At 40.4% G+C, this 15,915-nt stretch overlaps 1 protein-coding gene across 1 annotated transcript in view; it reads right to left on the bottom strand.

The window, feature by feature from the left end:
* LOC137431759 (uncharacterized) overlaps positions 1 to 10,315 on the bottom strand; it is a 132,735-nt gene extending 122,420 nt beyond the window's left edge. Inside the window, exon 1 of the mRNA XM_068123448.2 lies at positions 10,084 to 10,315. Coding sequence (XP_067979549.1) covers positions 10,084 to 10,168 — 85 coding nt within the window. The 5' untranslated portion in view covers positions 10,169 to 10,315. The remainder of the gene's footprint in view (positions 1 to 10,083) is intronic.
* Between the last annotated feature and the right edge of the window lie 5,600 nt (positions 10,316 to 15,915).

The raw sequence follows: 15,915 nt of genomic DNA, 5'->3' as shown, positions 1-15,915 counted from the left end.
ATATTTTATTTCTAAATCGAGTTTATAGCAAATTAATTGCATCATCAAAATCAATAATTCTTGTGTGCATGGTACAAAAAGGTCATGAAACTTTATGATATTCTTTAGATGTCATTAAACAGAGGTGGATAGGAGTCAGGAAGAGGAGTGAACCAAGGGTTTGGACATCCAACTTCTATAAAAACATGCATTATTGTACCGTGTTCCGATAGGATCAATTATGCCTTCATTATTTTTCAATGATGCAAGGCTTGCACCAGTTTCAAACACAGGCCAAGACATAAGGAGACATCAGTGCAATTTAGACATTATTTCCAATGACATTGGGAGATAATGGACAAATCAACGCAGTAAATTGGATTTTAATTTGTGATCCCCACTTCAGATGCCCTGCTCGCTGCGCCATTATGTGGCAGTGTTACTTAGGTGGGAACAGCAAACAGACCAACGCATTACAAAGTTGTTTTAACGAGATTATCGGATTATTGATTATCAGACTATTGGAGTCTCTCGACATAGATCGTCTATGTCTAGAGATGTCCGATAATTAATCGATGGTGTTGACCATGTATTTTTCGAAAAATTTTCACCCAGCACCTCCCGTTTCAAAATCCTGCACATCTCTGATAATGGGATTAATAAATGTAATAAAAATGCCCAATAAGTCTTGGCCTTGCAAAAGTAAACGCTTATTTGTTCAAAGAATGATGAACCAGTGTTTGTATGGGGTGGTCCATAATGATGTATGGACATAGGCAACAACCTTGCATAGCAATATGTTTACCAAGCAATGGGTTTACTTTGCAATAGGTTTACTTTGCAGTCTCTATCGGTGAAACCAGGTAAAGACATCTGGCCGATCACTTCCGCGAACACTTGCTCGATGTATGAACCAACAGCACAGACCTTCCCAAGCCGGTTGCTTGACACTTCAGTCCTTCTGGACATTCGTTTAGCCACATGATGGTCTCCAGTATCTTTCTCCATTTCAGCACCATGGACAATATTAAGCGCAAACAGTAATGCCTTATTTGCAGGGTAGGTACATTGACTCCACATAGGATAACTGAGCGCTTTTCATTCACTTAGACCACCATCTCTTGCAAGTTTTCATTCCTTTTCTTCGCTCTGTTTTCTCCCTTTTACTTTACCTATCTCACCTCTCCTCCTTTTCCTCTCCTCTGCCCTATTTTGTTATTTTCTTTAATCTTCCCTTTTCTTATCTCTCTTTTTCCCCTTATCTCTCTTTTTCCCCTTTTCTCTCTTTTTATCCTTAGTTTTTGTTTAAATAAATATTTATATTGATTATTTTGTTATTTCTGTTATTTTATTATTTGTATCACCTTTAAAAGATGCTTTAGTTTATCTAACGTCCTTCTTTTGCTTCTTGTTTGTTTCCATATCATTTTCACTTTTCTCCCAGTCCCAGTCTCTGACTTTTCACCCCAGAACCCTGACCCTCCTTGTCAAAATCAGTTATTCTCTCCCCAATGTTCTCTCTGACCCCAAACCCTGCTCTGACACACACAACTCTACTCACCCTCACCCTATATCAACCTTGGCTCATATCCTGCCTCTCTCTCTCCTTTACTAAGACAAATGGTTAACGCCGGAAACATCAGCTCCTCTTTGGATCCTATGCTAGTCAGGATACCTACCTCAATCAATATTCAGTTGATTTCATCCAATGTTCTATCTATCTGCAGAGGCAGATTGACACCAGCAAGACAAGGTCTTCATTTTACTTCACAATATTTTAACTTCACAATAACTTTTCTTCGCAATAGATTTACTGAGCAATAGGTTTACTTCGCAATAGGTTTAATTAGCTTTACACATGTATGCAGGAGAGATGAAGAAGAGAGATGGAGGAGGGTGGAGAAAGGGAGGGGGAAAGAGGAAATGACATTGTATTGTTGACTCCACTTTGTTTTCACACAGCACATCCAGCATTTACAATAAGAGGCACAAAGTATTAGTAAAACATAGGCCAACACATTTGCAACACGAAGCAAAGTACAAAATACATCCAAAGTTGCATTAAAAATCCATGTAGGCTATGAAGAGTGCACCTGGGAAAAGTCGATGGGTCACGCAATTGAGTGATTGTTCAGTCGAGAAAGAAATTTTACTTCCAACTGTAATACCGTAACCACTAGGGGGCGCATCAATCTAAATTAGACCGGACCTAAATGTGAATGTGCACGTCCATGTCTGAAGCCATTAAAGTGGGTGAAATCAAGTCTTACTGATGTCTTGAGCATACACATGTATTATTACTGTAGCAATTTAATAAGATGATATATTTGACCTCCTGGGAAATAAACCTGGCTAACCCACCCACATGCAGGACCTAATCGAGTTAAGGGAACATGTCAGTAAACCTTAGGTGTTCATAGCAGTTCTGAACAAAATGCTTGAGGTTGATACTGATCTTTGTTCATTCCATTTCAGGCTGATACTGATCTATTTCCAGTATGCTGGTACTCATTTTGCCAACACCAAAAGGATGGCAGGCTGGGTCAACCCACCTAGTGTTATTTAACGACACGACAGTGGCTCAAACTCAAGACCATAAATAAGATCGTAAGCCAGCTGTCTTAACCGTTAGGCCAACAAGAGGCTTTCAATGGGAGTTGAAAGGGATTCTAAATACGAACCTGAAACAAATTGGGTAAAATGGAAGCAAACAATAAGACTGAAAGCCAAATTGCATTTGCTAATATTGCTTTGATTCTGTACATCGAATGTTAGTGCCTCGTCCTTTGGGAAAGGATGATAGAGGGTATTTCTAATCGATCTGTGTGTCGATGAGTGTGCATGTCCTCATGCAATCTATTTATTTAATATCCATCGTTTATTTTCAGTTATCCTGTGATCTATGTACAGTGCATTCAGAAAGTATTCAGACCCCTTCACTTTTTTCACATTTTGTTATGTTGCAGCTTTATGCTGAAATCGTTTAAATTCATTTTTTCCCTCATCAATCTACACTCAATACCCCATAATGACAAAGAGAAAACAGTAATTTAGAAAGTTTTGCTAATTTATTAAAAATAAAAAACTGAAATATCACATTGACATAAGTATTCAGACCCTTTGCTATGACACTTGAAATTTAGCTCAGGTGCCTCCCATTTCTCTTGATCACCTTTGAGATGTTTCTACACCTTTATTGGAGTCCACATGTGGTAAATTCAATTGATTGGACATGATTTGGAAAGGCACACACCTGTCTATATAAGGTCTCACAGCTGACAATGCATATCAGAGCAAAAACCAAGCCATGAGGTCGAAGGAACTGCCTGCAGAGCTCAGAGACAGGATTGTGTCGATGCACAGATCTGGGGAAGCCTACAAAAACATCTCTGCTGTATTCAAGGTTACCAAGAGCACAGTGGCCTCCATAATTCTTAAATGGAAGAAGTTTGGAACAACCAGGACTCTTCCGAGATCTGGCCGCCTGGCCAAACTGAGCAATCGGGGGAGAAGGGCCTTGGTAAGAGAGGTGACCAAGAACTTGATGGTCACTCTGGCTGAGTTCCAGAGATCCCGTGTGGAGATGGGAGAAACTTCCAGAAGGGCAACCATCACTGCAACACTCCACCGATCTGGGCTTTATGGCAGAGTGGCCAGACGGAAGCCTCTCCTCAGTGAAAGACACATGAAAGCCCGCTTGGAGTTTGCAAAAAAGCACCTGAAGGACTCTCAGACTGTGAGAAACAAGATTCTGTGGGCTTTCATGTGTCTTTCACCGAGGAGAGGCTTCCGTCTGGCCACTCTGCCATAAAGCCCAGATCGGTGGAGTGTTGCAGTGATGGTTGCCCTTCTGGAAGTTTCTCCCATCTCCACACGGGATCTCTGGAACTCAGCCAGAGTGACCATCAAGTTCTTGGTCACCTCTCTTACCAAGGCCCTTCTCCCCCGATTGCTCAGTTTGGCCAGGCGGCCAGATCTCGGAAGAGTCCTGGTTGTTCCAAACTTCTTCCATTTAAGAATTATGGAGGCCACTGTGCTCTTGGTAACCTTGAATACAGCAGAGATGTTTTTGTAGGCTTCCCCAGATCTGTGCATCGACACAATCCTGTCTCTGAGCTCTGCAGGCAGTTCCTTCGACCTCATGGCTTGGTTTTTGCTCTGATATGCATTGTCAGCTGTGAGACCTTATATAGACAGGTGTGTGCCTTTCCAAATCATGTCCAATCAATTGAATTTACCACAGGTGGACTCCAATCAAGGTGTAGAAACATCTCAAAGATGATCAAGAGAAATGGGAGGCACCTGAGCTAAATTTCAAGTGTCATAGCAAAGGGTCTGAATGCTTATGTCAACGTGATATTTCAGGTTTTTCTTTTTAATAAATTTGCAAAACTTTCTAAAATCCTGTTTTCTCTTTGTCATTATGGGGTATTGAGTGCAGATTGATGAGGGAAAAAATGAATTTAAACGATTTCAGCATAAGGCTGCAACATAACAAAATGTGAAAAAAGTGAAGGAGTCTGAATACCTTCTGAATGCACTGTACTCCACCAAGGCTTTGAATTGTTAAATAATTCTGTATTCCATAAAGGTGTACAGAAAGAGCTAGAAAAAGAAAGGTTCAACTATTTTTCTAAAATCATGAAATGACATCAATTGGTTGAAAGAGCAAGAGGACTAAAAATTTCCATGGTGAAATGTCAAAAGGTGCCATTAAGAATATATATATATATTTTTGTATACAAGGTCGAGGCTCGTGTAAGAGTTAACATTGATTGCAAAAAGGACAAACTGACACATGAAACATAAAACATATGATAAAGGGAGCGGGAGAACAAGATGGAGTATAATTAATTGTTAATTTAATTTATTATTATATTAATATAATTAATTTATTTATTATTATAATATAATTGGTATGAATCGTCCCAGATGGGACAGATGCTCGTCTCCCGATGGAGGGCAGTCATAGTCAGGGTGCATTAGATGATAAAGTTGATTTTCAGTTTAATTTGATGGGAAATTATTATCATTGTACATGATATTCACATAATTAAATTTTAAGCGAATTATCTCACCATCTGGATGGAAATTTTTTTAAAGGCTCAATTAGTTTTTGCGCATCATTGTCATGAATCATCATGCCGAGTTTAAATTCAATCCGTTGAGCTGCCTCGGCAGAGTCGGGGAAAAAAAAAATTGTGTTAAAAAATAAAAGTCAAAAAAAATTGACTGACATCGTTATGGTTTTAATAGCTCATCGACTCCACTGTCAGCAATCTAAAAATGTCAAAAAGTGCCATGAAGAATATAATTTGATTCAGATGTGTGATGTAAGATGGGTCTTCTTTCAAACAATATTTACATGATTAGATAATGGTATGTTTTTTTGCAGCAAAGCAACAGTGGCATACAGGGAAGCAATCGATTGTATTCTAAGTATTAGAAGAAAAAAAAAATTAGGTGAAAATCACTTCTCCAAATGCCATTTTTTTTCCTCTCACATAGAAAAGTAAAAAATGAATTAAAAAGTGCTCTTCAATCTGATGGAATGAACGAATTAAGTAAAATGAATGAAATGGAATGAACTTAAGATGTAATGTTTAAATTGTGTATTGTGTGCGTATCCTGTTCAACTCTAGAGCAACTTTGGTCAATACCAGTAATGTCTTCAACACGAAATACTTTTGAATGAAAGATAAAGGGACACTTGAAAAGATGAACCCGCTGGACGTCAACCATGTCTGCCAACTGTGAGGGATAAAATGCCATATTTCCACCAGCACTCTCAGCTCAATACAGCTGAACCTCTTCAATGCAAAAACACTTAGTTCAATTGCTGTGGCTGGGATCAAAGACAAGATGCATTCACTCCTCGTCTGTGAAAAATGTGCAGAGATGTCTTTGAAAGTCCTTTCTCAAATAAAAAATAATCCAAAGCAGCTTTTGGTTCCTAAAGATCAAAATGTTAGCAAATCTGTAGAATGGCTGTGTACAAAATACAACTTGTTGGCATCATTTGCAAGGAGCAATTTTGAACCAATTTTAAATCAGCAGAAATTTAAATATGGAAAATGATCTCATGGTAGTGAGTACCGTACTAACATCTGAGCCATCTTGGCTTCTCAATTCCTCCTGTGCATGGAGTTTGCATGAAATCCAACGATCGGATTAGACTATTAAAGATTGGGCCACACACGTGCATATATATATATATATATATATATATATATATATATATATATAAATAAATAAATAAATACCATCCCCGATCTCCACTCATGACCTGTTCTATTCACGCTCATATTTTCCTCTCCACTAATAAGCTCCTTTTCTGTAGTCCTTTCGCTCCCACACCCCTCCACATCTGATTGTACCGTTTTATTTATCCATTTCGACCAAAGCAACCCTCATCTGTTTCTGCCCTGTTATACCCGTTTTCCTCTGCCCTATTTTTACCATGTTTACCTCTCATTCTCTGACGTCAGCTCCACGAGCTTCAAATGCTGTATTAAAAATGGTGTCGACATTCGTGTTGATAATTATGAAAGGAGCAGCACACAAGACTCTGTTGTCCTCAATATGGTATAAATACCTCACACAATGGTTCTTATCATCCAGATGATAAACTGTTACAGAGAACAATTTCAGAATTGCAAAGGACTGTGGAAATGAAAGAAGATTCGAGTAAACTATACCACACTTAATGTCAAAAACCCATTTGCCATCGATTAGTTCTGTGACATTGTCAGTTCTAGGCTTTCAATCCAAATATGTCCTCTCTCTCCTCGCAAAATCCTCTCTCTCCCCATCTTGTCTCCAGCTCCCTTTATCTTATGTCTTATGTGTCAGTTTGTCTTTTTGTGATTAATGTTAGCTCTTCCACCAGCCTCGATCTTGTATACCAAAAAAAAAAAAAGTTCCATGCAACAATAACTTCTGCACTTGATGCGGCCATTTCACCCATCGTATCTGCACCATATGTATTCCCCAGCATCCTCACCCACTGTTGCTAAACCCCAGAGGGAATTTGGTGAGAATGGCATCCCCATCAGGACGTACACTCACTGCGAGATTTGCCTGGATTTCATCAGAATGTAAGTTTTTAGTTTGATCTGACCTCATTTAGAATTGCACCCCATAAGACAACTCAGTGGTGAATGCGCTTCCAGCCAAGTTGTTCCTGTCACCCCCAAATGTAACGCGTATTATGTCTCAAGTGTGCAGAGACTGCATAGCCATCGTTTTGGTTACAAGCAAGACAATATGTTGGAACACATTTCCTCCCAGTGCACTTCTGCATGTGTTCTGCCTAAGATGAGGTTCAGATGTAATGTGATCACATAAGTGAGTTTCCGGTACGACATGTGTTAAAAAAACATGAGATCTTGGAGGCTGTAGTCTCTCTCTTTGGTAATGCTCACAGCGAGCTTGGCGTGTGCTGCTCTAAAGAAGCTCTTGGCATGATTTTCAAGTCGAAATGTAGCTTTGATCAACGACAATTTCAAAACAAAAATAATTATTTCTTCCTATATTTGTGCCAAAACGCCTGGTGTTGCCTTAGCGGTTAGGGTGCCGGCTTGGGATCCGAGGATCCTGGGTTCGAATCCTGGTCATCGCTGAATTAACGCCAGGGGGGTTGACTCAGCCTGTCACCCTTCTGAGGTCGGCAAAGTGAGCACCAGTTCACTGATAATTCCCTGTGTGTCGCAAGAGGCAACCAACAGGGTTGGGGGCAGGAAGGGCATCCGGCCATAAAACATTTCTTCAAAAAAGGGGAACATGGTGCCCGAAAAAGGCCAACCCCTGCTCTGCGGGGAAAAATGGCCTCTAAAGGTGGTTCTATATTTGTGCCAAATGGCCAATTTTTTTTAAGTGGTCTCAGACTCGTGGAGGCTAGGAGGATGGCCAAGTGGTACGCACACTCTTCTCTAGGCGGTCTAGCCTGGGTTTGAATCTCGACCCAACTACAAACTGTGATCTCGGTGTTTCACACTCACGATGATTCATCAATGTGTGTTCCGTCCCTTAAATGGACGTTTAACTTGGTGCCCTCTCTGTGGACATTGGTGGGTGGCCGTTAAAGACCCCGCGGTGACCCCACAAAGATTAGGCGAGCTATCCCCGGCACCACGACCAATTTCCACATTCCTACCCGACAATAACTACTGCTCGGAATGCAATGTCACAACACCAAGTGTAATCCTTGCCAAGAAACTGCTTCAGCAGCACCGACACACTGTAATAGAGTATAATACATCAGGATGAGAAGACTTGCAGAGGAGCGTCCACATATATCACATGTCAAGCAAGGACAAATTAGCAGACACCAATGTAGTTTTAGATGAATCATAAGGACACCAGTAGAATATGGGACAAATTAATAGACTGTAGAGTACTTCAACCTGGCATCCGAGCAAATATATACTTCTACGGACCTAAAACCCAAATGCTGTTGGAGGAGCTTGTACATATTTGGTTAAAACCAGTAATAGTGGCAAAAATACATTGACAAATAGAGTCCATAAACAATGGACCATTCCCCAGGTCCTCCTAAAATATACATTCAAGCACTAATTTGAATTGGAAGTATGATGCTTGTATGCCTGAATGAATATTTTCCATCAACTTAAAGCAAATTGTTTGCTCAAGAAACTTTGCTGACAAAACAAGTAGAGTTCGCCAAATACATGCAAACTGTGCCTCTGTTTCGGAGCAAATCAACACCAGACAAGAATATTTGCTGCCAGAACGACTCAACCGATTGGCCTGTTCAGTATTACCAACGTCTCAAGAAGCTGGAATCCTATAGGTTAAAATGCTATAATGCATGTGATGGTCCATTCGTCTACGAATGTCCTTGCTATTAGTGTGAAGCCGATTTTGTTGTCCTGAAAATTCCTTCATGAACCTTATATGTCAATTAAAGAATTCAAAATGCACCATCAGCTCCCATTGTGTACCTAATAAAGTCTATCATACCTTCAACGCTTTCGAACTTGATGGTTATCTCTTAACACTGGCTTCGGTGTATGGCTTGAAAAGCAACTTATGTACATCTAATATGGATTAGTAACCGTTCGCAATCCATTTGGTGTTCCGTTAACTCATGATGAATGGGATCCCAGGTTGCAATCCCATATACAGCTACAATCTGTTCATTGTCGAATTAATTGTCATGAATGTAAGACTTGTACATGTCCAAACGTCTTCCTACGGCATGTAATGTCCTTTGTAATTTTGCCAACATCCATTGGAAGGGATTGTCTTGGGCAGGGTGCTCGGGAACGTTAGATGCAAATCATTCCTGAGTGCCAACGACGGAAGGAGAGCAAAACGGATGTTTGCTGCCATTTCCGAAGAGATGTTTATATATTTATGATGCGCGCACTCAATAACTGCCTCCCCCCGCAGTGTCCTGCGCCGTTGGACTTGCAATCTTTTACAGCATCATGGAGATCCAGGACGAGACTCCTGGAGAGATAACAAATTTTTTCCTCGAGAAAAACGTTCATTTTCCCAGTCAATGGCATCCCGAGTGAATGTGAATGCCGAACATAACACGCCCTCGCAACCCTTCCTCCCTCCTGCTGCCAAAAGGTCCTCCCAGCTGACGAGCGTTCCATCTCTCTCGGCATTCTTCCAGCTATCCACACAAGGGCCGAACAGCCAAGCTGCAACCCGCTTCCCGAACTTTACACGCAACCACTGCGACTGATGGCATTCTCTGGCACAACAGTTGCTCAATTGTTCGCTCCAAAAACTCAGAATTATATTGGGGGATCATCGCGCGAGTTAGCGCCATAAGCTTTGTGCACTACGTCCTATGTACCCTTTCCACCGGCAACAGGCATCTGCACACGCACCTGTACCTGTATACACCACACACGCCCGCACGCACATCCCATGATGCTTCACAAGATGTCTCATGGAAAAGCACGAATGCAACATACGCGAGAAGCCCTTGCGGTTTTTATCAATAGTGGCAAATCCTTTTCTTCTCCTGGTTTCCCACCCACATTTCCCTTGAATTGCTTCCCATCCCATTCCACTCCCAAGAACAGGCACAAAGACTGGCGCGTGCACATCATGATGGGTACTTACTGTATGCTTGCGCATCCACCAGGGAAACAATCGCTTGCGCTGCTGCGAGGAGCAACAGACTCCTCGAACACACGATGCTCAACATGGCTAGATGCTAGTCATGTACCGCCTGCTCGGGGTGAAATCCGTGCAAGATGCTAACCCGGTGTTGAGGTACGTGTGACGCTCCTGAACCCTCCCCGGTACTGGTCCCTGCAGAAACACTCTTCCGGGCCAGGTACGGCCTAAGTGTGCCGCGGGTACGAGACCGGCGCTCTATATGGGCAGCTAACAAATGCTCTATGGCCGTCCCTCCCTCTCCCCCACCCTGCCCGCTTGTAACTCGATCCAAAGAACGGCCACTCGTTATCCAGGCCCACAGACTCTCCCCCCTCTGCCTTTTCCTCCCTGGTTCCCGAACCTCACACAACCCGACGGAGCGCGGCTTGGGGGTGGAGGAGGAAAGGGGGAAACGGGGCACCAATTGGCAGGGGCGTGCTCGGTCCGACCCGTGCGGGTCGTGCGTGCCGGTTGCTCAGTCCGTGGTGGGAAACTGCGCTATCTCTGACCCAATCTCGTGGTGGTTTTGGTTGTGGTGGTTGCAGTGTCCGAGGTTGAATCATTTCACATGAAGCTCTCATGGAACGCGCTCATCGGGTGACGATACCGAGCTAGAGCGTCGCCAGAAAACAAAAACGTGCATTAAAAAAACGATTTAGGTGGAACAGGGAGAAACTCTTCACAGATGGGATAATGAGTGCACAGGTGGAACATTTGCCTCTTCGTTGTCCGCTCTGGGTTCTATTCCCTACATGACTATGGTGTTTCACAGACAGGTGTTGGCTGCATCGTCCCTCGAATGAGCGTAATGGGCTTGGTAGGGCGTCCCCTATGCTAATCCTGTGGGTTAGCTGGTGTATATTAAAGATACGCCTTTCGCAAAAAAAGTAGGTGAGTTATCGCCGGCATCCTTAATTAATTACTAATTCCTGCCCAAATCGACTCCAGTGGAACGTCAAACCTGGCCAGCCGGTTCGTGAAAGAATTGGGCTAAAGCGTTCGCCAGGCGACTCCCCCACCACTCTCCCAAGAAGGTGGGAAGAGTTGAGGTTATTCAACTCAGAGCAATAGCAGTAGCAATAGTAGTAGCACCACTGGTAGTAGTAAAGCAGTAGTAGTAGTGGAAGTAAATTAGTACTAGTTGTAGTAAAGTAGTAATAGTGGAAATAAGTAGTAGTAGTAGTCGTAGCAGTAGTAAGAGTAGGGTAAGAGTAGTAGTAAAGTAGGAGTAAGGTAGTAGTAGTAGTAAGGAGGTAGTAGTAGTAGTAGTAGTAGTAGAATAGTAGTGGTAGTAAAAAGTAGTAGTAGTAGGGTAGTAGTAGTAGTAGTATAAGTAGTAGGGTAGTAGTAGTATAAGTAGTAGAGTAGTAGTAGTAGTAAAGTAGTACTGTAGTAGTAGTACTGTAGTAGTCGTACTAGTTGCAGTCAGTAATGTAGTAGTAGTAAAGTAGCCATAGCAGAGGTACTAATATTTGTAGTAGTAGAGTAGTAATACGAGAATAGTAGTAATGTAGTAGAAGTACTAATAGTAGTAGTAGTAGTGTAGTAGTCGTAGTAGTAAAGTAGTAGTAGTCATAAAGTCGTCGTAGCAGCAGTACTAATAGATGTAGTAGTAGGGTTGTAATAATATAATAGTAGTAATGTAGTCGTATTAATAGTACTAGTAGCAGTAGTAGTGGTAGCAGTAGTACTTGTAGTAGTAGTCGTAGTTGTAGTGGTAGTAGTAGTAATAAAGTAGTCGTAGCAGCAGTACTAGTAGTTGTAGTAGTAGGGTAGTAATAAAGAATAGTAGATTGTAGTAGTAGTACTAATAGTACTCGTAGTAGTTGTAGTAGTAGTAGTAAAGTATAAGTAGTCATAAAGTAGTTGTAGCAGCAGTACTAGTAGTTGTAGTAGTAGGGTAGTAATAATGGAATAGTAGTAATGTAGTAGTATTAATAGTACTACTAGTGGTGGTAGCTGTAGTACTACTACTAGTAGTAGTAGTGGTAGTAGTAGTAATAAAGTAGTCGTAGCAGCAGTACTAGTAGTTGTAGTAGTAGGGTAGTGATAAAGAATAGTCGATTGTAGTAGTAGTACTAATAGGAGTCGTAGTAGTAGTAGTAGTACTGTAGTTGTCGTAGTAGTAGTAAAGTAGTAGTCATGAAGTAGTCATAGCAGCAGTACTAGTAGTAGTAGTAGTAGTAGTAGTAGTAGTAGTCGTAGTAGTATTAGTAGTAGTAGTAGTAATAAAGTAGTCGTAGCAGCAGTACTAATAGTTGTAGTAGTAGTTTAGTAATAATAGAATAGTAGATTGTAGTAGTAGTACTGCAGTTGTCGTAGTAGTAGTAGTAGTAGTAGTAGTAGTAGTAGTAGTAGTAGTAGTAGTAGTAGTAGTAGTAGTAAAGTAGCGGGAGTCATAAAGTAGTCGTAGCAGCAGTACTAGTAGTAGTAGTAGTGTAGTAATAATAGAATAGTAGTAATGTAGTAGTAGTAATAGTAGTAGTAGTCGTTGTAGTATTAACAGAGGTCGATATCAAGTAGTTTCAATGATTACTGATAAGTAATATGAATAACCTGTGAACCATTTCCTCTTACAAAACGAGTAAGTTTCACACTTGCGGACCAAAGTCGGCGTGGTCTTTAAGAGCTCTACTTGGCCACTTCGTCCATGTCCTCAGGGGAAAATAAAAAAAATTTAAATTGGTGTCGGATCACGACGAGCAGGTGATACCCAAACACCTGGCACCTGACGTGTGCCTTTGCAATCCATGCAAGTGAGACCTTGAACTTTCATTGGTTTTGCTTTGGATAAAATGATTTTCTACATCACGAAGAGGTTTTAAGTAAGTAAATAGGTGTTTAAGTAAATAAATAGGTATTTAAGTAAATAGTTGTTTAAGTAAATAGGTGTTTAAGTAAATAGGTGTTTACATAAGTAAATAGGTGTTTAAGTAAGTAAATCGGTGTTTAAGTAAGTAAATAGGTGGTTAAGTAAGTAAATAGGTGTTTAAGTAAATAGGTGTTTACATAAGTAAATAGGTGTTTAAGTAAATAAATAGGTATTTAAGTAAATAGTTGTTTAAGTAAATAGGTGTTTAAGTAAATAGGTGTTTACATAAGTAAATAGGTGTTTAAGTAAGTAAATCGGTGTTTAAGTAAGTAAATCGGTGTTTAAGTAAGTAAATAGGTGTTTAAGTAAATAGGTGTTTAAGTAAATAGGTGTTTAAGTAAGTAAATCGGTGTTTAAGTAAGTAAATAGGTGGTTAAGTAAGTAAATAGGTGTTTAAGTAAATAGGTGTTTAAGTAAATAGGTGTTTACATAAGTAAATAGGTGTTTAAGTAAGTAAATCGGTGTTTAAGTAAGTAAATAGGTGGTTAAGTAAGTAAATCGGTGTTTAAGTAAGTAAATAGGTGGTTAAGTAAGTAAATAGGTGTTTAAGTAAATAGGTGTTTACATAAGTAAATAGGTGTTCACATAAGTAAATAGGTGTTTAAGTAAGTAAATAGGTGGTTAAGTAAGTAAATCGGTGTTTAAGTAAGTAAATAGTTGTTTAAGTAAATAGGTGTTTAAGTAAATAGGTGTTTAAGTAAGTAAATCGGTGTTTAAGTAAGTAAATAGGTGGTTAAGTAAGTAAATAGGTGTTTAAGTAAATAGGTGTTTACATAAGTAAATAGGTGTTTAAGTAAGTAAATCGGTGTTTAAGTAAGTAAATAGGTGGTTAAGTAAGTAAATCGGTGTTTAAGTAAGTAAATAGGTGGTTAAGTAAGTAAATAGGTGTTTAAGTAAATAGGTGTTTACATAAGTAAATATGTGTTCACATAAGTAAATAGGTGTTTATGTAAGTAAATAGATGTTTAAGTAAGTAAATAGGTGTTTATAGGACCCCTAAAGACGCTTAAGAACCATAAAAGACCCAGAGCACCCAAAAGACCCCAAAGACCCAAAATACCCCAAAGACCCTTAAATACCCAAAGGATCCAAAAGATCCAAAAGACCCAAAAGATCCCGAAGAACCAAAGGACACCAAAGGCCCAAAAGTCCTAAAAGACTCTGAAGACCCATACTACCATTTAGACCCCATTATTCTGAAGACCCCCAAGACCATAAGACCACTTTTACCTTTAAGATCCTTCCAATACCTTAGACACCTTTAGATACCTTCACCCTTCTTCCAATCTTTTATACCCTTTAGGCCTTTACACCCCTTATATCCCTTTCGACCCCTTAGACCTTAACACCATTTAGACCACTTACACCCCCTTCAGACCAATTAGACAGCTTGCACCCTTGACCATTTAGAGCTTTAGACGACTTGGACCCTTTTAGATTACAAATAAATAGTATCACGAATATTACAAATAAATTTGTGCAAAAGAAATGTTTGTATTATGATTGGTGTAAATTATGACAACACAGCAACTCACGTTGTCAGTTCATTATCCACAGTTAAAACAAGCCCGTGCCTCTGCGGCGACGTGTGGTGAGGCGAGCACAGTGAGCCGATCCACGCTAGTTCATATAGTAAAGCTTCGTTGAAAATTTGATGACAAAACTCAAATGGTAAATTGAAATTTCAGGTCAATTGGATGAAAATTGATTATTTTATGTAATGCTGACTTTTGACCTTTTGAAAAAAATTTTTAATTTGCCTTCTCCGTATTATCGTAATAAAGATTTGGTGAAAATTTGATGACAAAACCTCAAATGGTAAAAACGTTATGGCCCAGACAGACAGACACACATACAAATAGACACACAGACAGACAGACACACAGAAGTGATTGCAAAACCTCCTCTCCTGCTGTAGTAAAGGACGGGCTGATACTCTCGGAGCTGATACTCTCGGAGCTGATACTCTCGATCCTCTGCCTTTTGGGTGGTATGAGGAACAGATTTGTGTAATATGATAACTAAATCTTGAACACGAACAAGATGGTTGCAATGGCAACATAATTCCGCCAATCACAACAATGATCTAATTAGATTGAGATAATGTCATTTATTTATTCGTATGCAGCCTCGGGGTGCTTCGCCGCATCATTTTCTGGGAACACGGCTGTGCCGGTGATGCAGTGCCCCCTTACCAGCTAGCTGGTACTCATTTTGCCAACCTCTGAAGGATGACAGGCTGAGTCGACCAGCCTGGTGTTAATTCAATGGCACAACAGGGTTCTTTAGGTTTCTAGGATCTTAAGCCAACCCTACCTTAACCGTTAAGCCAACAGCAGGCTTACATAATGTCATGTGGAATACATGTCTGCAATATGAGAGCTAAATGTTCAACGGTTTTTGAAATAACGCACACACAAAAGTACATGGACGGAAGATCAGTCATGGACGGATGATCGGTCAGTCGGACAATGTGTACAATTTTTTTTTTTTGTATACAAGATCGAGGCTCGTGTAAGAGCTAACATTAATCTCAAAAAGACAAACTGACACATAAAACATAAGATAAAGGGAACGGGAGACAAGATGGGGAGAGAGAGGGAAGCACACAAGTACAATATTTGAGAGCAAGGACATCGGGAGATCTGTGGGAGGGAGAGGGCTTGGGGGGTGGAGGCATGGGAAGGGGGGGGGGGGGGGGTGGGAGAGGTATAAAACACATGAACACTGCTAGGACTTCCAAGAAAGAAGTTGGTATTTTAAAAAAGTGGATCTGGGGTGAATTAACGGGGGTAGAAAAGATCAAGGTTTTGGATGGGGGAAGACAAGATATGGTGATTAGACAATTAGACAATCAATTAAACACCATGACAAGAGACAATTAAAAATTCTCATATCCAATCATACAACGAACAGATTGT

This window comes from Myxine glutinosa, chromosome 7 (genome assembly GCF_964187855.1).
Source record: "Myxine glutinosa chromosome 7, kmMyxGlut1.1, whole genome shotgun sequence".
NCBI classification, from domain to species: domain Eukaryota; kingdom Metazoa; phylum Chordata; class Myxini; order Myxiniformes; family Myxinidae; genus Myxine; species Myxine glutinosa.
Note: the sequence above shows the minus strand (reverse complement) of the source record. Positions and strands in the feature narration are given on the sequence as shown.